Source organism: Mercenaria mercenaria, chromosome 4 (assembly GCF_021730395.1).
Source record: "Mercenaria mercenaria strain notata chromosome 4, MADL_Memer_1, whole genome shotgun sequence".
Lineage (NCBI taxonomy): Eukaryota > Metazoa > Mollusca > Bivalvia > Venerida > Veneridae > Mercenaria > Mercenaria mercenaria.
Window position 1 is genome coordinate 77,469,504 of NC_069364.1, and position 27,993 is coordinate 77,497,496.

Here is a 27,993-nt window from a genome sequence, read left to right on the forward strand (position 1 = left end):
AAAGTGTAGAACTGATATTGAGAAATAACAAGAGAAACTATGATAAGAATATTGAGTTAGTTACATTATTTTAAAAGTATCTGGGACACTTTACTTATTTCAGAACATTGTTTTCACTCATTTTGTTAGTAGATTTATACCAATGCTTTTTTTCACAAAATACGATTTTTTGAAAATATTTGAGGATAGAACTTTTTAAAATCATTATTCCAGGCACGGAGTGATGGAGAGCATAAAATTGTGAAATCAAAGTATGCTGAGGATGAGGAGATTCTGAGAGTGCCTATAGCTCTTGCCATGGTGAAATTGTTACAGAATCTGCCTAGAGGGGCACTGGGAAGGTACCTTCCAGGGTAAATATAAATAGGTTACTTATTCTGCCTTGTTAAATGCAAAATTGAGTACGTCCCCAAAGAACAAGTGAACAGAACTTTTCAAATAGACATACATATTTAACAGATTCCTTTATATCTAGACTTGTGTGAGATGAATAAAAGTTACAAAAAGACTCGTGTGAGATGAATAAAAGTTACAAAAAATTCTAGTTTGATATAAATTGGAAATAGCATCAGTTTTGTACATATTACAGGATCTTGCTGAAAGTTTGTAACTTCCTCAAGTCAAGGTCTATAGAGATAAGGAACACGTCTCGAGACACACTAGTCAAGATACAGACCACGCTCGGTCCACGGTTCTTCCCGTTTATCTTGTCGGAACTGCGTGGAACCCTGAGACGTGGATACCAGCGTCACGTTTTGTGTTACACAGTTCATCAGTTGTTGAAGCATATGGAGTCAGTGGTTAGACCTGGCGATATTGACATTTGTCTAAAGAATCTACAGGAGGTAAACAAATTTCATCTGGAATAAGTTACAATGTAATATTGCCTTCTTAATACTAACAATTTTAAAATCAGTTTGTTCTCATTTTGGGTCTTTTGTAGCAGGGAGGTTATGTTGACCTTGAATACGTTGTTGTTCACCACCATGGTAAAGGTCTTATTTGGGCAACACCTGTGTTAGATATATTTGGTTTGGACCCAGCATTGCTGCCTAGCAGGGAGACGACCATAGTGTTCATGAAATTTTTTAATATGAAACTTTTAATAGCTGATTGCAGAATGTTGTTCTACCATGTGTCTGCCATATTAGGAATGGCACCTAGGACCTGTTGTTCCTTCTAATACTGAAAAAATGCTTTTTGATGTGTTCAGACTTAACAAGAAAAGATATTAATTGGTGTAGAAAACATTCATGCTCAAACTGGTCGACTAAGAGTGCTGAAATTCAAAGCATCATATAAAGACATTATCTGTATTTAAAATTGAATCATCTGTAGATACATGTAATATGCATTCAGACAGATTCTGGTATAAATTATGATGCACATTTTGTCTTTGCTTTACTATGTGACATCATAGATAACATCTTTGAATTAAGGAATGCACGTTTATTTCAGAAAAAAATGTTATCAGAAAGCAGCAAGCTGGAACTTAAGATAAAGCATAATGCATTTTCATCAAAAAGATAAATTATCTTAGTATAAAGGATGGCCTTGTGAAGCCAATAAGTGGTCTATATTTGCAGACGGTCTGTCTCTTTGGACACTCTTTATTTGCAGACTGACAATCACTTGCCCCTCATTGATGTGGGTTCAAGCCTTACTTGTCATGTGAGGAAGCCATCCAGCTGGCTTATGGAAGGTTGATGGTTCTACCAAGCTGCCCGCTTGTGATGAAATAATGCACGGAGGGGCACCTGGGGTTTTCTTCCACCATCAAAGCTGGAAAGTCGCCATATGACCTATAATTGTGTCGGTGCGACGTTAAACCCAACAAAATGAATAAATATTTGCAGACTGTCTTTATGTATAGGTTAAACAGAACTGGAAATGTCTAAATCAGAATGGGCACTTAGGTTTTTAGAAGTTAGATGGTCTCTATTCAAAGATGACATTCAGCACAGGATTTAATGTAGTTTAAATGAATGAACTTGTTGTTATAGGTATTGAATGAGGAGATATTTGGTGAGGTATCAGATGAGAAGGTCGTAGCAGGGATCAAGGCCAAGGTGTTTGAGGCAAGAAGCAGTAAAAGTTACGAGTCATACGAGTTTATCGCTCGGTACATCAGTCCTGGATCTTTGATGAAATTTCTAGAACCAATCAAGAAGGTAACCTTCATTTGTTTATATTGGGATAAGGACAATATCCCTAGCCCCCACCACACACACGCCCCTGCTGAGTTTGACCAAAAAAAACAAAATACTTTCTTTTTCAATTTTATCCAAATTTTCACTTTATTCTGTTTAAAAACTTTAATATGTTAAAAATTGTAATTTGTTTATTTCTTTTAATGTTTTTTTCTTTAATTTAGAGTTTTACATTTTGTCTGCCTTGATCAAATAGTGCAAGGAGGATATTGTTCTACACTGGATTTTATCATATAATATATTTGTATGCAACTCTGTATTTACACAACTTTTTAGATAAATAAATGTTCAATTTTGTCCTGAAACAAGTAATACAAGCCTGCTGTCTTTGCTTGTAAGGTAGATAACAGGACTTTCAGTAAAGAGGTCACATGTTTGGTCCTGGGATGAGGTGTATGTTCTGCTAAATGATATGGCAGAAGACTGTATGTCTAAATGTGTTCATACTCCACCTCTGATTCATGTGAGAAAGTTGCAGTTTCTTGGGGAGAATTTAATACTGGTATGAAGATGAGGAGCAGTAATTTAATAAGAACACTGGAAGCCATTTCATTTGTATTTATACACATTTGAAAAATTGTCACTCAACCAAATGACGTGAATAATCTTACAAATTACATGTGCAGTAAAATAATGTACATGTAAATGTTAATGCTTCAACATTTCTACACACTGCTTTGTTTTAGGATTTCATTCAGGTATGAAGTTCACAAATGCAGTGGTATTCTAAATTGAATGGTCGTTTTGTGAATAGATCTATTAAAAGTCAGTTATCATTTAGATTTCACCAGTACAATTCATAGTTGCACTGGTATGGTAAAATCATTAGATTTCTTATGGACATTTTAACTTGTTCACAATTTTATCAAACTGGAAAAATGTTTTGAATGAGAAGTTGCTTATTAAGGTAGTGGATATGTAAAGAAAATCTGCATTTTCAGTTTATTTATTTTCTGTGTGCGATTCAAGCATTCCCTGCTTGCTATTAAAAATCAGTTTTCAGTAATGGCGGAAAAATGCCAAAATAGTATGTGATTATAATATATTATCGTACAGAAATTGCTAGTTATTGTTACAATCCACTGCTTTAATATTGTAGTGTTTAGTATTGGTGTATTGTAATCATTTTGACTTTTGTAAGAATATCTTGTTGGTATTCTGTTTCTGAGTTTAATAAGAGTAAACAAAATCTGTTCACAGATTCTAGATTCAACCAGTAGTCACAAGTCAGCTAGGAAGGTTCATGAAGTTTTGAAGCGTGTTACTGCTGGTCTCCTTGACAACAAGAATGTCACCACAGAAACACTGCTAGTGTTTGTTCATGGTTTAACCACCCAGACTTTACCTATGCTGTCCGAAGAGAAAGTGTAAGATATTTATGTTATAAACTTACAGGTAACAGCGATCACATTAGTTGCATGTAGTGCTTTCTTTTAAGCTTTGGCCTGCTGGCGGCAAGTGATTCTGCCTTTGCGACCAGTGCAGACCAAGATCAGCCTGTTCGCTATTCAGTGAACATCCCTCTGAATAATAAGTGGTACTGCCCAAATTGAATGATGGATCGGTCTATTTTAGAAATTTAGCAGGGTGAAGGTTAAAGAATATAAGAATCTTTCACCGGTTATAGTTTCAGGTGAGAAAATCTGTCTAGAGGGTAACTGTTTAGGTTATAATGAGGCTCTGGCTTGAGCCAAATATTCCCATCTGCATTTAGAACTAGTGATAAAATCTTTGCCATGTTCAACAAATAGTAATAAAAATAAAAACAAATGACATTCTTTATAGTACCATATTTTTTTTGCCATATATTTGAATAAAGTGCAGTTAATTTATGTCTGTAAATGGGAAAGACCTCATTGCACATTAGCAATGAGTACTACTTTTAATTAATCCTCTGCAGTGTAATGTTGTATCTTTTTTTACATAAATGTTTGATGAATTGAGAAATATACTGTAAGGAACAAAAAAGGAACTGTCACAAGTATTTGATTTTTATCTGGTTTTACATGAAAAACCAGCACAAATTTTACAACTTTCATGATTATGTCATTTACTGCATGTGAGTAAGATGGTGTTTTCTAGCTATGATGATAATACTTGAACTTCCTGTCCAGTATGCAAAAGACAAAGTTCATAGCCATAACGTTAATGCACCTTGAGATTAAATTGCTAGATTATCATCCACATTGTTCTTTGACAGTGGGAAGTAGTTTGAGAAAGGCTTTTTTCCTTGATACTTGATAATATGATGTATGAAAAGTTTCAGAATGACCAGCTTACATTAACAAACAGAATTGAGGCAAAAATCTGAATGTTACAAACTGTCATTCCATCAACACGAAGTCGATATGCACATATTGCTGGGACTGCCATGTTCAATTAATTTTTCTGGAGTTTTGGCCCTATTGATTTATTATTCCGTCAAGAATTTTCAGAGGGCATATATCATACAGTGTAAATACTTTTATTATTTACCTGTAAATTATTCTTACAGTGCACCTAAGGTAGAGAATACCAAGAACCAGCCAGGAAAACAGCCTCCCAGTTGTCTTCTAATACCTAAAGCTGCTCCCCGTGGTGGTCTGAAACCTAAAGCTAGCAAGAAAACCAACAAACATGTACTTGTGGAATTTGGACTACAAGTGAGTTTATAGCTTATCAGATCCTAAACAAAGTCTATGATCCAAAGCTGTGAAAAACATGTTTTGAAACAAATATCGGAACTTCAGCATTTGATTAACGATTTCTAAGCACTGTTTTAAATTTACCTTAGGAAAAAGTTCATCCAGAGACTTACCATAACATCGAGACCTGAATCATATTTGCAGTTTTATAAATCTAAACCTATTTAACAATCTATTTCGATAGTTGGACTTTCTGTCAATAGTACTTAGTCATGTGACCTGGTTCATGTAAAGTTTTAAGAGAACTCAATATTGTTACTGTAAATATTTCTTGGTACTGTGACATCCTTTAATTTCGTGGAGACAAAGATTTATGGCTTTGACTATAAATGCTGTTTTATGGAGACGTAAACTTATTGATAACTGAAAGAGCAAATAAATCAAACTTACTGTAGAATCATGAAATTTTGTGGGCATGTAATTTTGCGGTATGGACCAAAAAATGTCATTTCATGGGGATGTGGATTTCTACTTTTAGAGTTTTAGAGAATAAATTGTATATGTACGTCAACTGAAGAAGCCTATTAAAAGGAAATATGTTTTGACAAGACTGTTGTTTTAATGTACATTATCGCTATGGAAATTTTGTTGCTGTTGGGATTTGATTTTGTGGATTTGATGCAACCACGAAATCTATTAAATTAGTCCTCTACAAATCCAAATGATTTTACATTTTTCTTTGTTTAGATTTAATTTCATAGATTGACATGGCCCTGAAATCCATGAAAAAGTAGTCCCCCGTGATAACAATGATACAGCAGTATGTCTGTATTTATTTTCAGCTGTTGAGTATGTGTTTGAAAAAGCAGAAGATTGTGAAGACAGACAGTTCACACCTCCAGATGTTAGATCCTCTTGTAGCTATGTTAGCGGACTGTCTCTACTCCAAATATGTCTTGGTATGTTTATGTCTATTTTTGTCTGTATTACTAGGCATTATTTTTATTTTATTCCCATGTTGTCTAAGCAAACATTTTTGGGATGTTAAGATTTCTCACAGAGGTCACTTCAAACATAATGGAAGAACCATAGTTTGACCATTGCCTATCCATATACATGTAATTTCAAGGAATGACTGTTGTCTAGATTCTTTGTACACTGGTAGAGCTGTATTTAGCACATATCACCCCTTCAGTCATTTTATTTCCAGTTTATGATCATAACATACAAAATAAATAGTTGGGATATATGTTATGCAGGGAAAGCTGGCATTTTCAGTGGTGCCATTGCATAAAAGTAAAAAAAAAGTCTGAATTAATTTTGATCTCAGTTTATCTTAATATCTTGTTCAGTTAGAAATTTTGTTGTTGTACCAGCTGGATAAAAGAATTTAGTTTTAGTGTAGCCAGAACATTGCTCTTCATGGTCCAGTTTGTACATGTATGTCTAAATATGTAAGATGTTAAAGGGAACTATGTTTCCCCTGTAAGCTCAGGTTATGCAGCACAGTACTACAAAGTTTCCTCTTCAGGTAAGGCAACAATTCTTTTGCAGAGAATAAGTCAATGTTGGTTTATTATCCAGGAACAATGTTTATGTTTACTCACTACTATTCCATAATGGAGGTACTGTTGAAAAATGATGAAAGATACATTTAACGACAGAATCTGTAATTCATTGTACATAATTATCCTTTACTGTTACAGGTGAATGCAAACAGTCTTAGAGTACTTTGTAAGATTTTGAAGTTTCCAATTCCGTCTTTAGAAACGCACATCTCTAGGATCTCCAGTGGAATGTTTATATTACTCCGCAATTATGCCTCTGCTGGAGCAGCAAGGGGAGATAATTTGGAGCTGGTCTCCATGCTATTTAAGGCAAGTAATGTAACTTGTCAGATGTTTGTACATCATCTCTTAATATTGTAAGTCACAAGATGGCAATTACGGTACATGTACTAATTAAGCAATATAGAATATCAGTAGAAAAAATATATTCAGCAAGTATTAAATTCTTGTAGCTAAGTTTTAAGTAGGTGCAAGAGTGCTTGAAGTTCAATCTGTAAGAAAATAAACAGGTTAGATCCTTTTATAGTATAGTTAGTTGCTGGGATATGACAATACACTTGGCAATGCATCTTTATTGGTCCAGCTTTGGCTGATAATTTTTAAAGTGTAATTCAGTGTCTGTCCAGACAGATTAAAAGAGAAAGAGCTACTTACCTTGAATGCAAATATTGTTAGTTTACAGTCTTGAAGATTTAACTAAATGTAGTTGGCTAAATAACTGGTTCCCTCCCTATGTCTGTTGTGTGAAAGTTGTTGCTTGTAGAGAAATACTAAGAAATTTAGTATCATAACTAACTATTGAACACAGTTTAGAATTAGAAGTATGCTTAACAAACAATAATTATAAGAGAGCATAACAAAGACTTATATTTACATACAGGCAGTTACAGTGTTAGTGAGAGAAGTGAAATTTTACAATCTAGAGCCAGGTCAGCTGCAGGTTCTGCTGACATTCTGTGAGGAAGATATTCATGACTTTAATAGACAAAGTACTGCTTTCTCATTGCTCAAGGTAACTTTTCTATTTATTCATATCTATATAATTTAATTATGCCCCAAAATACAAAGTACATTGGGGCTGTATTGGAGTAACACGTGTTGGTACGTTGGTCTGTCCATATTTGAGTCCATCCAGTATATTCTTAAATGCTGGGAAGATTTTCATAGAACTTGCATCGGTTATTAACCAGTCAAATAGCTTAACTTTGTGTCTGCTTATTATCTTTTAAATGGCTTAGAAGATTTTTATACGCCCAAAGGAACGTATTATGTTATGACGCCGTTGTCCATCCATCTGTTAGCAATTTCGTGTCCGCTCTGTAACTCTTGAACTACTTGAAGGATTTTAAAGAAACTTAGTACAAATGTTCACCACATCGAGTTGACATGCAGAGTGTGTGTTTCAGATGGCTCGCTTCAAGGTCAAGGTCACAGTTAGTTGACAAAGGTCATACCTTCAGGCGTATATTGCTCCACATTGCGGTGCTCTTGTTATAAAAATAGCATCAAATCTTTACCTCATAAAGACGAATTGCAGGGTGCACAGTTGCGGTCACTAGGTTCAAGGTCAGAGTAACAGTAACACTTGGGAGATCAAAGATTTGATAGCTCAAGGTCACACTGAGAGGAGCTCAAATTTGTGTCCACTAATTTCTTCAAAACCACTGAAATAAATTTCATAAAACTAGCATCAGATGACATTCAGAGCACAATCCAGGTCAGTAGTTCCAAGGTCAAGGTCATACTTAGCACTCAAAGATCAAATTGCTCAAATTTGTGTCCGCTCCATAGCTTCTTAACCACTTGAAGGATTTTCATAAAACTACCATCAATTGTTTACCTCATCAAAAAGACACGCAGAGTGCACAGTGCAGGTCATTTTGTTCAGTGTCACACTTGAAGGTCAAAAAGGTCATGATCACAACATTGTATTTTCCGTGTATAAAAACTGCGTCTTGGAGTATTAATCAACCCTAGTTGATACACATTTACCATTGTTCAAATGTGAAGAAAGGTTGAAGGTCAGGTGGAAGTATTTCATGAGAATTTATGGTGCGACCTTGCTTTAGTTTAAATTACTGATCTTTGAAATGGGTGTTAAAAACATTATGCCCAACATCACCACTTTCATTTTCTATATGTTTATCTGTATATAATTTGTTATTATGTAACAACAGCAAATTATGTTATAGAGATACAATGATGGCAATATCATTGTCACTGTTGTTAAACTAGGGGCCTCCATGGCTGAGTGGTTAAAGTCACTGACTTCGAATCACTTGCCCCTGTTTGATGTGGGTTTGGGCCTCACTCGTGGTGTTGAATTCTTCATGTGAGGGAGCCATCCAGCTGGCTTACATATGGTTGGTGGCTCTACCCAGATGCCCGCATGTGATGAAAGAATGCAAGGAGGGGCACCTGGGGTCTTCTATCAAAGCTTGAATGTCGCCATATGACCTATAATTGTGTCGGCGTTAAACCCAACAAAAACAAAGCAAAAAGTTGTTAAACTGTATTTTTGAAATCTTGATTGTTTAGGGTTTACCTAATATTATTTCAGGCAATATTGTCACGTAAACTTGACATACCAGAGATACACGAGTTGATGAAGAAAGTGGAGGAAATGTCAATCTCAGCTGAGACCGCCCATGTTCAGAGAGAATGTAGACAGGTATTTACTTTCTTTTACATCATTTTGAGTTTTTATGTCCTTTGTAAAAGTTACCTTTCCACCTAGATTTCACTACAGATGTATCTAAATGAGAAGCAGTTGAGAAGTCTTAATTGCTTTTCTTTTGTATGGTAATGTGACTTACATAAACAGACACAATCATGTATTTAAAGGAGAACCAATTGAAAAGTTAGGAAATAAAATCTTTAATAAGGCCACACCAAATTGATAAGTTGTTCATCGGATTTTTTTCTGAAAAATCTGAGGCGGCGAGCGAAAAAATAATTTAAATATTTTTTTTGCTTTTTGAGAAAATCAGGAGCGAGCGAAGAGCGAAGAAATATATTTGTCTTCATTTGGCTCTCGACTGACTAATAAAAACCTTAAAATAGAATGTATAGCCCTTTTAAATTAAAAAGTAAGTCCCCAGGGATTGAGAAAATCTAACCTGCAGGCGCACAACAAAGCGAACTCGTGAAAAAAGGTAATAACATTGTCATACAGTACACTGTAATCAAATATCGAATCGAATATTTACTGCTATGAAAATGTAGCATTCTTAGCTGACTTTACAAAGTTTTTGATAAATCAAATATCTATGTGAGTGTTGCTAGATCTATTAAAGCTTCTGATTTGAAACTTAGAACAGTTATTTACTGTCAAAGTCTACACCAGGAGAAACAATACTCTTTAAGTCTGAATCTAGACAGAGTTATGCCCCTTCTTAACATAGAATATTTTTAATTAAGTTTTATATAATGACCAATAGCTCTGTACTTTAATAGCTTCTGACTGTTATGCCCCATTTATTGGTAATGCTCTGATTTAGAAAAGTCAAGCATGATGTGTTATGTACAGCTCTTTTTTCTAACTTTAAACTTTCATAACATATTAAATTTGTTGAAACAAAGTCTCAATTAAAGTCTGAAATGGAGATTAACGTGCATTAACATTAGTCGACTAAATGATTGGAAAATTTGAAAATCAAAACTGTCCTGAAAAAAACTCGTAATGTAAATTCCTTACCCCACCAACTTTCGTATGCAAATGCTGATCATTTTGACAGGAAAAAACAGAAAACAGATAAGTTACATGCATCAATAAGTATTTACCCTTACCAAAATAATGTAGATTGATGTTATCAAACAAATAAGTGTTTTTCTTCATCCAGTTTTCAATGAAATAGATCGATTTTTGTAGTATGTAATTTGGTAAACATTTGAAGAAAATGGTGTAACTGCATAAAGGGGAAATAACTTTAATGCAACTAAATATAAGTATTATGATTTATTATGATGATGTGTGCGTAGTATGTATTTATTTTGATTAAAATCCATTTGAGAACAATCTGGGACTGGAAGTATAAGCATTTATACACTTTTACATCCGTAAAAAGTAGCGCACCAAAAAATTTTGGATTGATATTTTTCAATGGGGCGAGCGCAAGCCAAAAACAAAAAAAAAAATTTTTTTTGTGTTTCCGAAAATATACGAGCGGCAAATCCGATGAACAACTTTTTAATTTGGTGAGGCCTAAAGAATTCTTTTATCTGTGAAAAAATGTTACTTAAACAGATAGACATATTACTTTCCAAAATTAATTGATAATGTATGAATGTAAGTATTTTTAAATTAGTAGAGTAAATGGGATTGTTTTAACCAATATTTGATGTATTTCTCAAAAGGCAATGATGCAGTATTTACTGGATTATCGACATGGTAAGAAGTTAAGAGGTCATCTACAGTTCTACGTCTCTAACCTCACCTTCGAGCTGGAGACTGGGCGAGAATCAGCGCTTGAAATGTTGGCTTCCTTCTTCACATCCTTTCCACAGGTATATCCCATAATCTGCTAAACACTGAAGTTTGTCATTATTTCCAATTTTTTCAAAATCATATTCTTTTATAGTTCGAGTTAAAATCTACTTCTACAGATAGAGATATATGATTGCTCCTACCAGGCTACTATGTTTGAGAAGACCCAAATGCCTGCTTTGATTGGCGAATGCACTTTCCTTAATATGTATCTAGGCGTTTGATGAATTGTTCAGGGTGATCAGTATTTTACAAAAAAGATATCAAGTTACAACTCTATTGACAATCACTTCTTTGAATTTTAGTTATGTTGTGTAAATAAGATGTTTTCTATTTCAGAATTTGTTAGCTGAATATTCGGGTTTATTCTTTGTTCCTATGGCAGCCAGTTTAGCCAATGATGAGTCAGCAAAATGCCGAAAATTAATTGCGCTTGCCATAAAGACTTTGTTGGGAAAACTTGAGCATAATTCTAGAACCAGTCTGTTTGGAATTGCCTTGAAATGGTTTATGGATGAGAAGGTTAGTTGGAATCTGTCTACAGTGAAATCATTACATCTTTATGGAATAGAATTTTGTGGTGCTTTCAGCAAAAGCAGCTATATTAGGGGGGGGGTGGGGAGATGAATTTATGATTTTTACATGTTGAACATTCAGTAAATGTGAATTTAAATTTTTCATTGGGGTTAAATTTTCATAGACTGATGTAACTGTGTGATCAACAGAACATACTCTCCAACAAATACAGTCGAGTCCACTTAATACGAACTCGCTTGATACGAATTTTCGGATTAAAGGAACAAAGTCCGAATTCCCCGGCCGAGTCCTTCTATTTTCTTTGTAAAATTATTTCGGTAATAGGGAACTCGCTTCATACGAATTATCGGTAGATAGGAACACATTTTGGAAGTCCCAATAAGCTTAAATATTATACTTTTCCATCTTTTGATACGAATTAATTTTAGAAGTCGGGGCCGTTATAAATGTGTTGAAATAATAATATGGTAAACCTTGTACCGCGTGGTAATTGGACAATGGGTAGTTCACACTTATTCACAAACAAACACTGGGTCCTTTGTGTATCATTTCAATATAAAAAAACTAATCGATTGACAGGTCAAGATTTAAAAAAGGTGTAAATAATTTTAAACACATTATTGACGTTCTATTGTCGATAAAGGTAGGCTGTGTCTTACAAAATATACAAACTTTTATCCCCTAAGAATTATTCAATGTTGGCGGTGGATGTAATTCGGCGCTCTGGACCTCGACCGCACATTAAAATTTAAATAAATACAGTTTTACGTTTTTAAAGTATGACTTTTGTTAGTGATTTCAATGTGATCTGAATAAATTAACTTAATCATTTTTAAAAACTATTAACTACTTTCATAATCGGAAACTATTCACCGATGGTACCGGTGATACTGCCAAACTTGCTCGGGCAAATTATCTGGTCATACATCCATTAATACGAATTTCGTTTGATACGAACATATTTCTTAGGTCCGGATGAGTTCGTATTAAGCGAGTTTGACTGTATTGATGATTTCATAGTATTTAGAGAAGACATATAATGAAAGAATCTTAGATGCTTGAACTCACCAAAAAAAAAATTAGTTTTCAATTTACACATAATCAATTATACTATAAATTAACATGTTTTGTTGTTTTTCAGTTAAGACACAGAAGCCTGGCAGCCCAGTTATGTGGCTTATTTGTAGAGGTAGAGAGTGCTCAGTTTGAGTCGAGGTTGTCAGATACACTTCCTGTGATAGAACAACAGTTAGAGCCAGGCAAATATAAACAGGTAAACTTGTATTCATTCTTAGTAATAAACTGTGGCTTGTATGTAACATAAGAAAAATCGCATTAATTTTCATTAAAACATGTAAATATTGAGGTTATGTTTGCGTATTGTTTAGGGCCAAGAAAGGGTGCTGTCATATTTGATCTGTTATTTTATATAGAAGACATTTTAGAATGGAAATGATAAAACAGAATGCCTTGAATCCATAATTAGGTTATAAGTTCCCTTGAAATTATTCTGCAGGTGTGTAACATATTCTTCATCATGTTTAAATATGTTAAAACATTGTTCTGCTGTGTTTTATTTCCTCAAAACACACGTGTAGTCTGTATACTAAGCAGAAAGTTCTCAGGTGTGTTTTAATTTATGTATACTTCATATAATACTTACTAAATACTACACAGACTTATGTTTATGTTTTAAACTCCCTGGCCTAGTGGTTAGGTCACTGACTTTAAATCACTTGCTCTTTACCTCTGGATTTGAGTCCTGGTTGGGTCATCATGAGACAGTCATCGAGCTTACTTGCTGAAAGGTCAGTGATTCTACCCCTGTGCTCACCCATGCCTTAAATAATGCCAAGTGGGGCACCTAGGGTCTTTCTCCACCATTAAAGCTAGAAAGTGGTCAGATAATCTGCATTATGTTGCTCAGACTTCCAAACAAATAAATCAAAAGTCAGCAAATGTATGTTTTAAAATCATTAACTGTCTTTGTAAGTGTTGTGTAACGTTTAAAAAATGTAACATTGAAAATGTAAAGTTTGACATAGTTATGTATATTTCTGCTGATATTTAAGGTTGATTCAGCATCATTAGAACACGACCAGGATCTGATGATATATCACACATTGAACACTCTACTGAAGATTCTCAGGGAATGTAGTCAGCTGGTTACCAGCTCGAAATGGGAAACCAACATGAATGTTATATGGGGTAAGTCCTCAGACATGAGCTGGCTCCAAGCTCAAAATGAACGTTTTATGGGATGAGTTTTCAAAACCCACCTGGTTTCAAGCTCAAAATGGGAAACCAGCATGGTTGTCTAGAAACTTAAGATGGGTGATAAAAGGGTAAATTTATCAACAGTGCTTGAATTCAGTAACCTGCAAAAATATAGACATATTTTGAAAATCACATGGTGCCAGTTTAAAGTGTTACCAGTACATGGAATAAAGTTTTTACATACAAGCTGTTCATAAGAGTACAGTACAATGGACCCAGTCTTAACTAGAACCCTTCAATAGCGTAAACTCCACAGCACTTTGAAAATAATCTCTTTAAATGGGAAACTTCTCAAAACTTAGGTTTTCCTTTGGTCCAAAAGTTGTTCAGTTCTGAGATGGTCCGCTGTATCTGTTCTCTACCTTGAAATTTACCATCTATATAGATGTAATATGTTATTACACACAAATGGTTAACCAGCACAGTCAGACACCACATGATATGGAAGTAATGACTGAAGATCAGTGAGTTACATGTTACAGTAGAGTTAGGTTTTACCTTGATGTTGAAAGACATTGAGATTAAATATTTAATAAGTATTATTAACTTGATACATTTGTTTTATTACCTTCTTATTAGTCTTTTCCAAGATTATTGAATTGCCAAAATTTGTCAGCAGTTCTTGGTTGCCACGGCAATGGTGGTTTATGTATTTAAGACAATTTCCCTGTAACTTTCAGAGCATGTCGTGACCTACCTGAGCTATCCTCACATCTGGGTACAACTTGCTGCATCACAGCTGTTTGGCTTGTTGTTTGCTGCTTGGCCTCCAGATCAGCTGGTAACCAAGGCAACCAAATCATCTACCCAGTATATAAGTGTAGACACATACAAAAAGGTATAAATTTCAAAAATTGTTTAATCTCATCAAACGTAAGAGTCATAAAGGACTATTATTCTTTGTATTTATTTTAAAAATCATGCATTCGTAATTATTCTGTAGATAATCAGTGTCTGAAGTGCTGCATTTATTATTGATAATTACCACACAGATAAGAAATTCAGTTTCATGATTACTTGTCTGCTATCTGCCACAGAATATAGTTGTGGGCCTATTGTAAGTGACATTCCAATATATTTTATCCAGAATTTTCAGTAAATTGTCTTAGCCTTCAATTTGCTCAAAACATTGACTATGCAGTAGCGAACATGTTGTGAATGTAACCTTCCCCACAATTCAAACAAGCTTTGATCTTTCTAAAAAAGAACTTATCCATTCATGATTTTAACAGGACATCAAGAATTCTAAGTGACAAAACATGTAATTGTATTTTTACAGTGAACATAAAAAATTATAGTGACCAGAAATTAATATAACACATCTCCAGAAATAAATTCAGTATTTTGACCACACATGCCGTAGAGGATGCTACAAAACTTCAAAGTTTTATTTAAATATATGAATTTAATGCTTTAGTTTTAAATAGGTGGTCCATGTTAAAGTTGGAGTAAAATGTAACTATTAGGTGTTTATGTGACTCTTAAACCCATATCAGCATCAGGCCCAGATCCAGAAGTTTTTACTGGGGGGATGAGGGCACAGTTTTAGAACGAAGGAAATCACCGTGAGGGGGCTTTAAGCGAGGTTTGGAGGGGGTGCCTAGCCCATGTTGGGGGGCTCGGGGGTCTTCCCCTGAAATTTTTTGTTTTGAAATACAGGTATGAAATGGTGTCCTCAGGTGCATTTATTGAAGGGTGTACTCCTCTCAGATTAGTGGGGTTGGGGGGCTCTCCCCTGGAATTTTTGAAGTATAGGTATGAAAGGGTGGCCTCTGGTGCGTTTTCTGGTCTAAATTTTGGGAGAAAAAATAATTCTTGCAAAAATAATAAGGGTGCATCTTTGATGAGTAAGGTCACTTTGAGCAACGGTGTGACTGGGCCTCCTCGACCCAGCCCTGGATCCAAGCCTGAGCATGATAAATACAAATAGAAAAATCACAGTAAAATTTTACAAATATGCTGCAGGATATTCTATCATCAGTAAATGACCCACTGCAGGTGATATAAAGAGCAATAGTAAACAGTGTAGCATTACAACGATACAGACTTCGCTCACAAAGTGACACTAACTTTAACATCCCTAGACGGCAAACAAAATTCTCAGACAGATCTATGGCAGTCGTTGGTCCCAAATGGTGGAACGATCTGCCTAGCTATCTGAAAAACATTCAGTCTGAAGCCAGCTTTAGATCAAAACTAAAAACACATTTATTTAGGCAGTTTCATGAACAATGAGTGTAGTCTTGTTAAAATACAAAATATCAGAAGTGGTGTAAAATAGTATTTATACATGTCCAAATCTCTAAATCTAAGTTCTAGAATCCTGTTCATATTTTGTATGTATATATGTTAAATGTATGTTATGTAATTGTAAAGCGCAATAGAATATTTTATCATTTTTGCGCTATATAAATGCCATGTATTTGTATTTGTATTATATATGTCTAAATATCATTTCAGTCTTGGAATAAATGAAATTATAAAAGAAAAAAAGAACAGATATTGTGAATTAAATTCACTTCATTTGACTGCCAACGCCCGCACCACTTTGCCCATAACAATTCAGCCCACGACCGATCGTGAATGTTTCAAGTGGGGTACTTGCCAGTTATAGTCCCGCTGTGTGACTCGCACTACAGTGGTCCTCTGTAGGCCTATCCCTATACAGGCCATTTAAAGTATATAACTGACCTAACAAACATCTGAGGCAGGACTAGTACTGATGCAAAATAGAGGAATACTGGTACAGACTATAATTAATGAACTGTTGTTGATAAGGAGCATTAAATATTAAATACACATCTAACAGATAAAAAACCAACTGAATTGGGTGCATTATTTATTTTAGCTGAGGACTCTGTCAGGTGATTTTCTCACACAACTACAGTCAGAACTTCTCAATGACGAGCTAGCTAGTCAGGTATGGTATTCCATTTAAATTGAGGTGCCTTCTTTATCCTCTTTATCATTGCTACCCTTTCAAGGATTTGAATATCTCAGTCAATATCTTACTAAGTGTTGTACTTATTTCATGAAGTGTAATAGTTTTCTGATGTTTTTACATCCCTACAAATAAAGTCAATAGTTTTCTTGTGGTTTTATATCCCATGGAATAAAACATCAACTACATTCTACATGCACAACATTTCAGTTTAATATCATACAATGAAATTCATATAGTCTAAATGAGTGTTATTTGGGATAAGGACATAAACTAAAGTATTCCAGTCACTATTTTTAGTGAGAAACTGAGTAATCATGGCTTCAGTGAACCTGGAATGAAAAAATTTTGTGGTTTATAACTTCATACTTATTTTTGACTTATCAGGATGTCCTAACAAGAAGAAATAAAATAAATCTGGTGTTATTTAACTGCTTTGTTGACTGAATTGCCATTTCTTTTCTATCATTGTGGATTGAAGATTACTTTTAATTACATAGCAGGCATTGTGATGTATCAACCAGTCATCAGTGTTTTGTTCAAAATCATGGAGTGATATCATTTCCAAAATCCAGAAAGTTAACTGTGTAATGTAACTGACTATAATCTTAGGCGACATATGAACAGTCTGTTCTTGTATTACTTAATTGTCCAGTGGATTTGAGTGATTCCCAGCACATGTTACTTTCAAGATATGATTTCTATTACATTGCTGGTATAGTATCTGCCTCTAGTTAAACTAATTTCTATTTTCATTGAGGGGCCTCCGTGGCCTAGTGGTTAAGGTCGCTGACTTCAAATCACTTGCCTCTCATCGATGTGGGTTTGAGCCTTACTCATGGCATTGAATTCTTCATGTGAGGAAGCCATCCAGCTGGCTTATGGAGTGTTGGTGGTTCTACCCAGGTGCCCGCTAATGATGAAATAATGCACGGAGGGGCACCTGGGGTCTTCCTCCACCATCAAAGCTGGAAAGTCGCCATATGACCTAAAATAAATCTATTTTCATTGCTAATCTTTCATCATTCTTTATTCATGGCAGTAGAATTACATGTTTTCAGGTGATAAAGAATATGATATTCCTGACGAAGTGTGCGAGATATATGTCCCAGATAGAGCAGGAACCTGGGGAGGGGGAGGAAGAGGATAAGGTTAAAGGTCTATCTGTACTCTGGTTGGTCAGAAAGATGGTTAGAGAGGCCAATCATGAGGCCATAAATAACAATAAGATGACAATAAAGGTGAGATTTTGTTACCCTTTTTAGCTCACCTGTCACAAAGTGACAAGGTGAGCTTTTGTGATCGCGCGGTGTCCGTCGTCCGTCGTCCGTCCGTGCGTCCGTCCGTCCGTGCGTGCGTGCGTGCGTCCGTAAACTTTTGCTTGTGACCACTCTAGAGGTCACATTTTTCATGGAATCTTTATGAAAGTTGGTCAGAATGTTCATCTTGATGATATCTAGGTCAAGTTCGAAACTGGGTCACGTGCCGTCAAAAACTAGGTCAGTAGGTCTAAAAATAGAAAAACCTTGTGACCTCTCTAGAGGCCATATATTTCATAAGATCTTCATGAAAATTGGTCAGAATTTTTCACCTTGATGATATCTAGGTCAATTTCGAAACTGGGTCATGTGCCATCAAAAACTAGGTCAGTAGGTCTAAAAATAGAAAAACCTTGTGACCTCTCTAGGGGCCCATATATTTCACAAGTTTCTTCATGAAAATTGATCAGAACTTTCACCTTGATGATATCTAGGTCAAGTTCGAAACTGGGTCACGTGTTGTCAAAACTAGGTCAGTAGGTCAAAATAATAGAAAAACCTTGTGACCTCTCTAAAGGCCAATATTTTTCAGGGATCTGTATGAAAGTTGGCTGAATTTCATCTTGATGATATCTCGGTCAATTTCAAAACTGGGTCACGCGCGGTCAAAAACTAGGTCATAGGTCTAAAAATAGAAAACCCTGTGACATCACTAGAGGCCATATATTTCATGAGTTTCTTCATGAAAATTGGGTCAGAATGTTCACCTTGAGATACTAGGTCAAGTTTGAAAGGGGGGTCACGTGCCGCCCAAAAAACAAGGTCATAGGTCAAATAATAGAAAAAACCTTTGTGACTGCTCTAGAGGCCATATTTGTGAATGGATCTCCAAAAAAAATTGGTCAGAATGTTCACCTTGGTGATATCTAGTCAAGTTTGAAACTGGGTCATGTGCCATCAAAACTAGGTCAGTAGGCCCAAATAATAAAAAAAAACCTTGTGACCTCTCTAGAGGCCATACTTTTCAGGGGATCTGTATGAAGTTGGTCTGAATGTTCACCCTTGATGATATCTATTTTAAAAATTTGGGAAACTGGTCAACTGCGGTCAAAAACTAGGTCAGTAGGTCTAAATTTTTAAAAATCTTTTGACCTCTCTAGAGGCCATATTTTTTCAATGGCTCTTCATGAAAATTCATCTGAATGTTCACCTTGATGATATCTAGGTCGTTTCGAAACTGGGTCAACGTGCGGTCAAAAACTAGGCCAGTAATATAAAAATAGAAAAACCTTTGTGACCTGTTAGAGGCCATTTTTTTTCATGAGATCTTCATGAAAATTAGTGAGAATGTTCACCTTGATGATATCTAGGTAAAGTTCAAAAGGGGGTCACGTACCTTCGAAAATTAGGTCAATATGGTCAAATAATAGAAAAACCTTGTGACCTCTCTAAGACCATTTTTCAATGGATCTTCATGAAAATTGGTCAGAATTTTTATCTTGATAATATCTAGGTCAGGTTCAAAACTGGGTCACATGAGCTCAAAAACTAGGTCACTATGTCAAATAATAGAAAAAACGACGTCATACTCAAAACTGGGTCATGTGGGAAGAGGTGAGCGATTCAGGACCATCATGGTCCTCTTGTTTGGGTATAGCAATATTTAAATATAGAAATATGAACAATGAAGATTTATCTGTACTGTGGTTGGTCAGAAAGATGGGTAGGGAGCACATTCATGAAGCTATAAGTAACAAGAAGTACATTAATATTAACAACATAACAACAGTGATGAGACCCACAGGCTTAGCTCAGTGGGGTGAGAGTAGATCTACTAATCACAGGGTTTTCAGTTTGATCCCCAGGTGAGGTTACGTTCTCTGTGACAATCGCTGAAGACATTGTCTTAAATCAGTCGTCCTATACATTAGATACATTTTGGAAGTTAGTAGTTATTTGGTGAGAACAGGTTAGTACTGGTACAGAACCCAGGAACACTGGTAAGATTACTGTTACATAACTGAAATACTGTTGAAAAGTGCTGCTTAACACAAAACAAACCAACAATAATCATTAAACTATGGCCCACTTAGTACCTTCAGCCCATGATACAGAAACATGTATGATTTTACATACCATTTCCATTGATGGCAACATCCATTGCCTGGAAGGATCATAATTATAATCTTACTTTTGAAAATGAGAGAAAAGGAATATTACTGTAGAAGTATTACTGCTATTCTAATTCAGTATTTACTATACCAACAGTTTCGAATAGAATCAGAAGTAATTCTTGCTGTACATCTTTCTGAGATACACATCCTCTGATTTTGTCTTCAGAGAATACATGTATTCAAGTGGCTTGCAGCAGTGGCATTAGACATTGGTGACACTATGGAAACTAACGTGTTAAATGCCATGTTACCTCCCCTGCAGAGAGAACTCAATGATCAGTCCATGTATCAAGGTAAGTAACTCTTTGTTAATCATCAGGGATTCATTCCAGCCATAGGGAATTGCTTTTAGCCTTTTCCAAATGCAATGTCTGTGTGTGTATGTCTGTTTGCAAATCGAGGACTCAGAGTGAAACTTGTCTAAGAGTATATAGAAATAGAAGCAGATAGACTAGTTTTGCTCTGAGCCCTCGAAATGGCCTTTATTTATTTGTTTAAATGCACAGTGAAAGTGGGAAATGAAGACAGTGATTGAATATGCCAGATAGACATTTCTCATGGATGGACTCACTTTATTGTTTTGCAGTAACACCTGCTTTCAAATGTTTATAATTATGCTGTCTTAAAAAGATTTGATCCAAGTAATGTACTTCATTTATGTAAATAAAATGTCCATGAGTATTTTAGGTTTCTTGAAAGGTAAATGGGAGACTTACTGAATTATTACAATTTTTCAAATTTATACATACACATACACATACAAACATAACATGCCAAAGGCCATGAAATTCATGCTCTGCCAATGCAGAAGGATTGTGAGCTGACCAGAGGGATAAAGCAAGACAAAATCATAATTAAACTGAGAATGAAATTTTAGATACAGGCAAGTCCGACTAAGTTAGCCTGTCTCTCATAAATTGGCAGCCTTCATTTCTTTTTCATGCTAGGGATAGAGCACTAATATATGCAGAGTCCTCTTTTCTTGGAAGACTTAAGTCTTGTCACTTTAATAATAGTTGGATTTGAAACCATTTTGGAAATTGTACTTTTTTTGTCTATACAGTATGTAACATGGTTTTAAACATTGATATTTTAGATGCAAGTTTAAGGAGCCTGGCTCAAGAGGTAGTAGATTTATTGAAGAAAACAGTAGGAGTGGAGAAGTTTACAGGTTCCTATGCTAGCACACAGAAAGTACGAGCGGAGAGGAAAGATGAGAGGAAAAGACAGAGAGCAGTCCAGGTAAGTAATATGCCAACTCAAAATGGGTGTGTCTTAGCTCAATAGGAGGAGCTTCAATTGACCAATCAGAGAGGTTTTGAATTGTCAACTTGACAATGCCTGTATTTTGAGTAGTTCAGGTTTCGCTTCTATTCAGTGATTTAAGTTTGATGTCTTATTCATATGGTAAACAAATTGCAAGTTGAAACAGATTACAGGGTAAAAATTTCATGCCTGTCTCAGATTATTTTAATGTTCTACATTCATTGTCAAATTTAGCTTAAACCTGCATTACATTTAGAAATGCAGGTATTTTCTTGCAGATAATTCTGCAAAAATGCAAAGAAATATTTACCGAAGTGTAACTTGCCTAACTATTGTGTGTACTTTTAATTAGATAAGTCCATTACGTGGGTAGATGTTCTTAATATATCAGAAATTCTGCTAATTGTATTACCTATGCTTTACTTATGATGGAGAACTTTAGATCTATGAAAATCACCATTGTTTAGTGTGTGAACATGTGTGTTATCAGTTTTCAACACTATACTTGATACTGTATTTGTTTTATATGCTTTTGTGTGGTTGTATTATTTGTTTCCAAAGAGTCTTCATAAAGACTTTGTTGATTAGAAGTGCATAAACTTGGCACTTTTGGACACAGAATGTGTTGATTATGGCTTTAAACATTAAAAGCAAAGTAATAAGCACATGAGCCGTGCCATGAGAAAACCAACATAGTGGGTTTGCGACCAGCATGGATCCAGACCAGCCTGCGCATCTGCGCAGTCTGGTCAGGATCCATGCTGTTCGCTAAAGGTTTCTCTGGTTTCATTAGGCTTTGAAAGCAAACAGCATGGATCCAGACCAGACTGCGCGGATGCGCAGGCTGGTCTGGATCCATGCTGGTCGCAAACCCACTATGTTGGTTTTCTCATGGCACGGCTCACATGCAGTTTTCAGAGTAAATTAGAATTGATCTATTTCTTGTAATTAGCAATTTTACTGATATTGATTTTTACAGGCTGTTGCTAATCCAGAGTTGCATGCAAAGAGAAAGTTAAAGAAGAACTTGAACAAGATAGAGGCAAAAAAGAGAAAAATTGAACATTTCAAGCCTTCTAAGAAAGCAAAGAAGAGAAAATATCAGGAATTTGCTATAACAGACTAAATCTAATGGGTTGTTTTGCAAGTGTATGCCAAAAAATTGTTGCGATGATGAATGAGTGACTGTTGTGAAATATGTAGCTTGATTTTTCTCAACAGTCAGAACGTACAGCTTCAAATCAAGAGGTTGTAGAATCAAGTCCTTATTGAGACGTTTTTCCTCATTAATCATAGGCTCCTCCTCTTATTTCATGTTTGGAAGTTGTCATTATGAAAATACTTGATTTATACTGGCTGGAATCCAGGAGCAGTCATAAAGTTAACTATCCATTAATTATGAAAGTGATACATTAAAAATACATTTTACAAAAGTAGAAATTAAGATGTTTTTGTGTTTTTTTTTCACCAAACACGAGAAGGTTCACTGAAATAATACTGATTTGTGTTTCTTTATTTTTATGATATTTTCTCCCAATCAAATAGAGCATTAGCGTATAAAAAATGTCTGTCAGCTTTTTACTTGCAAATTTATGTTAATAGTTTGATTGTTTACATGTTGAAATATGCTTGTACATATAAAAAATTGTTAATGATGAATAAAATAAGTGATGGAATGGTAACATTAGTTCATTATATCTCAATGTCATGTTTTCAAACTTCAGTTATGAACTCATTAATCTGACCAAACTATTCACTGTCTTAATGAGGCATATTTGAGGATTTATCAACTTCTGGAGTAGTATTGGGACTGAGGGCATAGCCTATGGGGTTGACATCCCTTTTCTAATGTCAGTGAATGCCCATATCAACCAAGTATTAACATTAAGCCTGCTAAATTTCTGAAACAGACTGGCCCATCATTTCATTTGAGCAATACCATTTATTATTCGAGGGGTATTCACTGGCAATCTACTGACTGAATAGTGGACAGTGCAGACCAAGACCAGCCTGCAGGTACGTGCTGGCTGACTTGGTCTGCATGGGTTTCCAAGGCAGAATCACTTGCTGCCAGCAGGCTAAAGGTTGATGTCGGTCGATATTGGTACAACTTGTCTGAGTTGTTACTTTGAAACTATGTAGAAATTTTATTAAATCTTCACAAAACAACATTGAGAGGAAGTGCATTGCGTAAGACCCATAACTTTTGTTTAATTTAAATGTCTGGGTCATACCTTAAAAGTATAGGAAGTTTTTATTCCAACTGCATACCTTTACATAAAGGACATTTAGGAAAATTGCAGTGTACAAGATCAATCTAACTTTTTTTAATCCTCTGCCCCAAGTGTTGGGGTGGGGCTTATAGGAATGGTCTTTGTCCGTCCATCTATCCATCCGTCTGTCTGTAACACTTTTGTGTCCACTCCATATCTCCTAAACCCCTTGAAGGGTTTTTATGAAACTTGGGGTCAAATGATCGCCTCATCAAGACTATGTGCAGAACTCAAGAGTCAGCCTTGTCGGCTCAAGGTTAAGGTCACAACTTGAGGTCAAAGGTTTGAGACTTCTATTTTGTGTCTGCTCTATATCGCCTTAACCCCTTGAAGGAATTTTATAAAACTTGGGTCAAATGATCACCTCATCAAGACGATGTGCAGAACTTATGAGTCAGCCATGCCAGCTCAAGGTCAAGGTCACAAACTTAGGGTGAACGGTTTGAGCCTTCCATTTTGTGTCCGCTCTATATCTCCTAAACCCCTTAAAGGATTTTCATCAAACTTAGCTCAAATGATCACCTCATTAAGGCGATGTGCAGATCTGATGAGTCAGCCATGCCAGCTCAAGGTCAAGGTCACAACTGCGGGTCAGAGGTTTGAAACTTCCATTTTGTGTCTGCTCTGTTGTATCTCCTAATCCCCTTGAAGGATTCATATGAAACTTGGGTCAAATGATCACCTTATCAAGGCGATGTGCAGAACTCATGAGTCAGCCGTGCCAGCTTAAGGTCAAGGTCACCACTCAAGGTCAAAGGTTTTAGCCTTCCATTTCGTGTCCGCTCTATATCTCCTAAACCCCTTTGAAAGAATGTTATAAAACTTTGGTAAAATGATCACCTCATCAAAGCGATGTGCAGAACCATGCCGGCTCAGTGTCAAGGTAACAACTTAGGGTCAAAGATTTGAGCCTTCCATTTTGTGTCCACTCTGTATCTCCTAAACCCCTTGAAGGATTTTTGTCGAGCCGGCTTGCGGAAGCGAAGACATAGTTGTCCAAATGGCTGTTCGGTGTATGTGCGTGCTTCCGTGCGTGACCGGAACCATAACTTGGACATGCATGGAGCAGTCTTGTTTATATTTGGCATGAATGTTAACCTCAGTGAGACGAAGTGTCATGCGCAAACGGCAGGTTCCTATCTCAAAGGTCAAGGTCACACTTGGAGGTCAAAGGTTAAATTCAATAATGACTGTCCAGAGAATTTCTTCTTCATGCATGGAGGGATTTTGATGTAACTTGGCATAAATGTTCACAACCATGTTACGGAGTGTCATGCACAAGAACCAGGACCCTAAGTCAAAGGTCAAGGTCACACTTAGAGGTCAAAGGTCAGATACAAGAAGGACTTTGTCCAGAGCATTTCTTTTTCATGCATGGAGGGATTTTGATGTAACTTGGCACAATTGTTCACCATCATGAGACGGAGTGTCATATGCAAGTACCCAGAATTAACTTCCCTTTGTTGTTACTATAAATAGCTTATTTAAATTTTTTATTACTGGTCTTAGGGAAAAAAACAAGACCCCTTTCTTTTAGTACAATATGCATGTTACATCCAATTTTGAGGGTGTATTTTGACCTATCTCTACTGGAAGGATTTTTTGTGTGGACCTTAGATTTTTTTAAAGATTTACTTCCCTTTGTTGTTACTAAAATAACCCTTTTATTGTAATTTTTGCAATAATTTTTTTTTTTTTTTTCATAAATGTTTGCCTCAGTGAGACGTCATGTGGAACTCCTAGTCCTTTCGACAGCTGGTGGGCTCGACATGTTGCTGGTGGGCATCTAGTTATCAAACTTGGGTCAAATGATCGCCTCTTCAAGAACTCATGAGTCAGCCATGTCAACTCAAGGTCAAGGTCACAACTCGAGGTCAAAGGTTGAGCTCTGTATCTTCTAAACCCCTTGAAGGATTTTCATGAAACTTGGGTCAAATGATCACCTCATCAAGGCGTTGTGCAGAATTCATGAGTCGGCCATGTCAGTTCAAGGTCAAGGTCACAGCTAAAGGTCAAAGGTTTACACTTTCACTATCCATAACAGTGGCGGGGGATTTAGCTGTCTTTCAGACTGCCTTGTTTTTATTATCTCCCTTTAGCAATTTTTTTTATAAAACAGAGATGGAGCATTTTCTGTCTTCAACTTGCAAATGTCAGTCAGCCTCATACTTTTCTAACATGTTTAGAATTGATTCTTCAGCTAATTGGTCGACAGCTTACCTGCTGTTTGATGTTTCCTCGTGCACAAGTATGTCTTTGTCATTGACTTTGTACAGGGACTTGGTCAAAGGCTTATTGTGTAAACCAAAATTATTGACCTTTTACCATACAATTGCCTTTTGAAATTGTCATGACATCTGAAGGCAACTGATTAACATCAACTAGTTAAAGTTCTCAAACATGCATAATGCGATCTATGAAATAAAGGCAGCATGCACCAACTTGAGTACGTACATAAATCACGCAGACCATACCTTACAGCTCACATCAACAGCAGAAGAACTTAAACAATTTCCAAACTGGAAGTTAGGATTTTGATCACTCTTTGCAATTTAGTAAAAAGGTTTTCTTTGTTCTCAAATTTATTATCCCCTGACGGAAGTGGAAGCGTTATAGTTTTGGCGTTGTCTTTCCGTACGTCCGTCCACCATCCGTAGCCATATCTAAGAAGTGGTTGGGAATATTTAGATAAAACTTCATATACTTGTTCAACACTATGAGATTATGCAACCTATAAAGTTTCAGTCAGATTGCCCAAGTAACACCAGAGTTATGGCCCTTAGAAGTTTATAGTGTTTACTATATAGGGTACTATAAATATGGCAATTTCTGCATCATCTCTTTTGATAAATTTGACCTAGAACTATGAAACTTAAACAGAATTTAGATCACCATAATCTGATTGTGCACACACAATTTTGTTCTGATTTCCTTTGTAACTTCAGAGTTATTGTCTTTTAATTGTATAAAAATCCACATATTTGTACATAACATACTTACCATTTGGTAGAATTTCATTAAATTTCTTTCATTCTTTTCCATGAACATTTATTATAAACTTGTGAAGTTGTGTACCCACACCTGGTCACCCCCTTGCCTTTGTCACACCCCCTACCCCCCCCCCCCCCCCCCCCCCCCCCCCAAAAAAAGTAAATAAATAAATTCCTTATTTTAGATTTTTTTCAAAACTTCCATGAATATTTATCAACATGCAAGTTGTACAAATCCCCCACCTCGCTCCACCCAGTCATGCCCACCACCGATCATGCATCCCTCCCCCCACCTCTCCCCCATTTTTTTTTCATTTTCAATTTTCCATCAATATTTATAATCAGCATGTGATGTTTGGTTTGCTCACCCCTTCACACACCCCCACCCCCCTTAAAAATATATATTTACATTCCATTGTTTTAAAATGTTCAAACCTTCAACATGTGAAGTTCTTACTGCACCAACCTTGCCCCCCGCCATGTTCAAGATATCTTTCTTTATTGTGTTCTCTAAGGACATCTGTCTTTTAAGTTAAATGTACATGTTAAACAGCAACACTTGGTACCAAACCACTCAAAGGGCAATATTTTGTTCCAGTTAAACTTCAAGCTGACGTTTCAAATTACTGCATTTAATTTTAAAAGCTAAGCTTATTACAGTAAGCATATTGCATTCAAAATACTTTCTTTAGTCAGGATGAACGTATCATACATTTATTATGTACATTTAAACATTTTGTTTTCTGTTGAATTGATTTTGACTAATGAAGTTATTTGCTTCTAAATAAAAATCCTTAACTTTTTGCCAATATAATTTTTTGCCACTCCTCACCACAAACCTTCTCTAGGGGGATACCAATTTATCTATTTGCTTGTTATCCAGTGGTCGAAGTAGTTCATTGGTTTTTTATGGCCTTACCTGTAGAAGGGTCATAAAGTCTGCAGACACTAATGAGATAATGATTAAAGTTGTTCATTATTTTCCTATTTATGATTTAAATTTTTTTAGTACCATATTCGTGGTTTAATTATTAGGTATAATATAAGTTTAAATTTTATGTGCATTCTTTGTTTCTATAATGAAAAAAAAAATGCATATAACTCATAAATGGTGTCATCTCCCTTTTAGGGTAAAGGGTTTAATTTTTATTTATAATATAAGTAATTATATGTGCATTTTTTGTTTCCATAATAAGAAAAAAAAAAGCATAAAAACTCATTAATCTCTTTTTAGGGTCAAGGTCACCCATTTTGATCTAGTGACCTACTTTTTTAGCTCTCCTGAGCCAAAGGCTCATGGTGAGCTTTTGTGAATGCTCAATGTCCGTCGTCTGTCCGTCAACAATTTCTAAAAAGATCTTCTTTTTGAAAACACCTGGACAGAATTA

The 27,993-nt window shown here is 35.7% G+C and overlaps 1 protein-coding gene across 1 annotated transcript in view; it reads left to right on the top strand.

The window, feature by feature from the left end:
* LOC123553009 (small subunit processome component 20 homolog) overlaps positions 1 to 22,535 on the top strand; it is a 78,984-nt gene extending 56,449 nt beyond the window's left edge. The window contains exons 39-57 of the mRNA XM_053541736.1: positions 214 to 353; positions 590 to 845; positions 2,004 to 2,171; positions 3,411 to 3,577; positions 4,705 to 4,852; positions 5,677 to 5,793; positions 6,541 to 6,715; positions 7,287 to 7,414; positions 8,963 to 9,073; positions 10,759 to 10,908; positions 11,228 to 11,410; positions 12,567 to 12,698; positions 13,498 to 13,633; positions 14,383 to 14,540; positions 16,551 to 16,622; positions 17,705 to 17,884; positions 20,243 to 20,369; positions 21,173 to 21,318; positions 22,322 to 22,535. Coding sequence (XP_053397711.1) covers positions 214 to 353; positions 590 to 845; positions 2,004 to 2,171; positions 3,411 to 3,577; positions 4,705 to 4,852; positions 5,677 to 5,793; positions 6,541 to 6,715; positions 7,287 to 7,414; positions 8,963 to 9,073; positions 10,759 to 10,908; positions 11,228 to 11,410; positions 12,567 to 12,698; positions 13,498 to 13,633; positions 14,383 to 14,540; positions 16,551 to 16,622; positions 17,705 to 17,884; positions 20,243 to 20,369; positions 21,173 to 21,318; positions 22,322 to 22,468 — 2,841 coding nt within the window. The 3' untranslated portion in view covers positions 22,469 to 22,535. The remainder of the gene's footprint in view (positions 1 to 213; positions 354 to 589; positions 846 to 2,003; positions 2,172 to 3,410; positions 3,578 to 4,704; positions 4,853 to 5,676; positions 5,794 to 6,540; positions 6,716 to 7,286; positions 7,415 to 8,962; positions 9,074 to 10,758; positions 10,909 to 11,227; positions 11,411 to 12,566; positions 12,699 to 13,497; positions 13,634 to 14,382; positions 14,541 to 16,550; positions 16,623 to 17,704; positions 17,885 to 20,242; positions 20,370 to 21,172; positions 21,319 to 22,321) is intronic.
* The last annotated feature ends 5,458 nt before the right edge of the window (positions 22,536 to 27,993 follow it).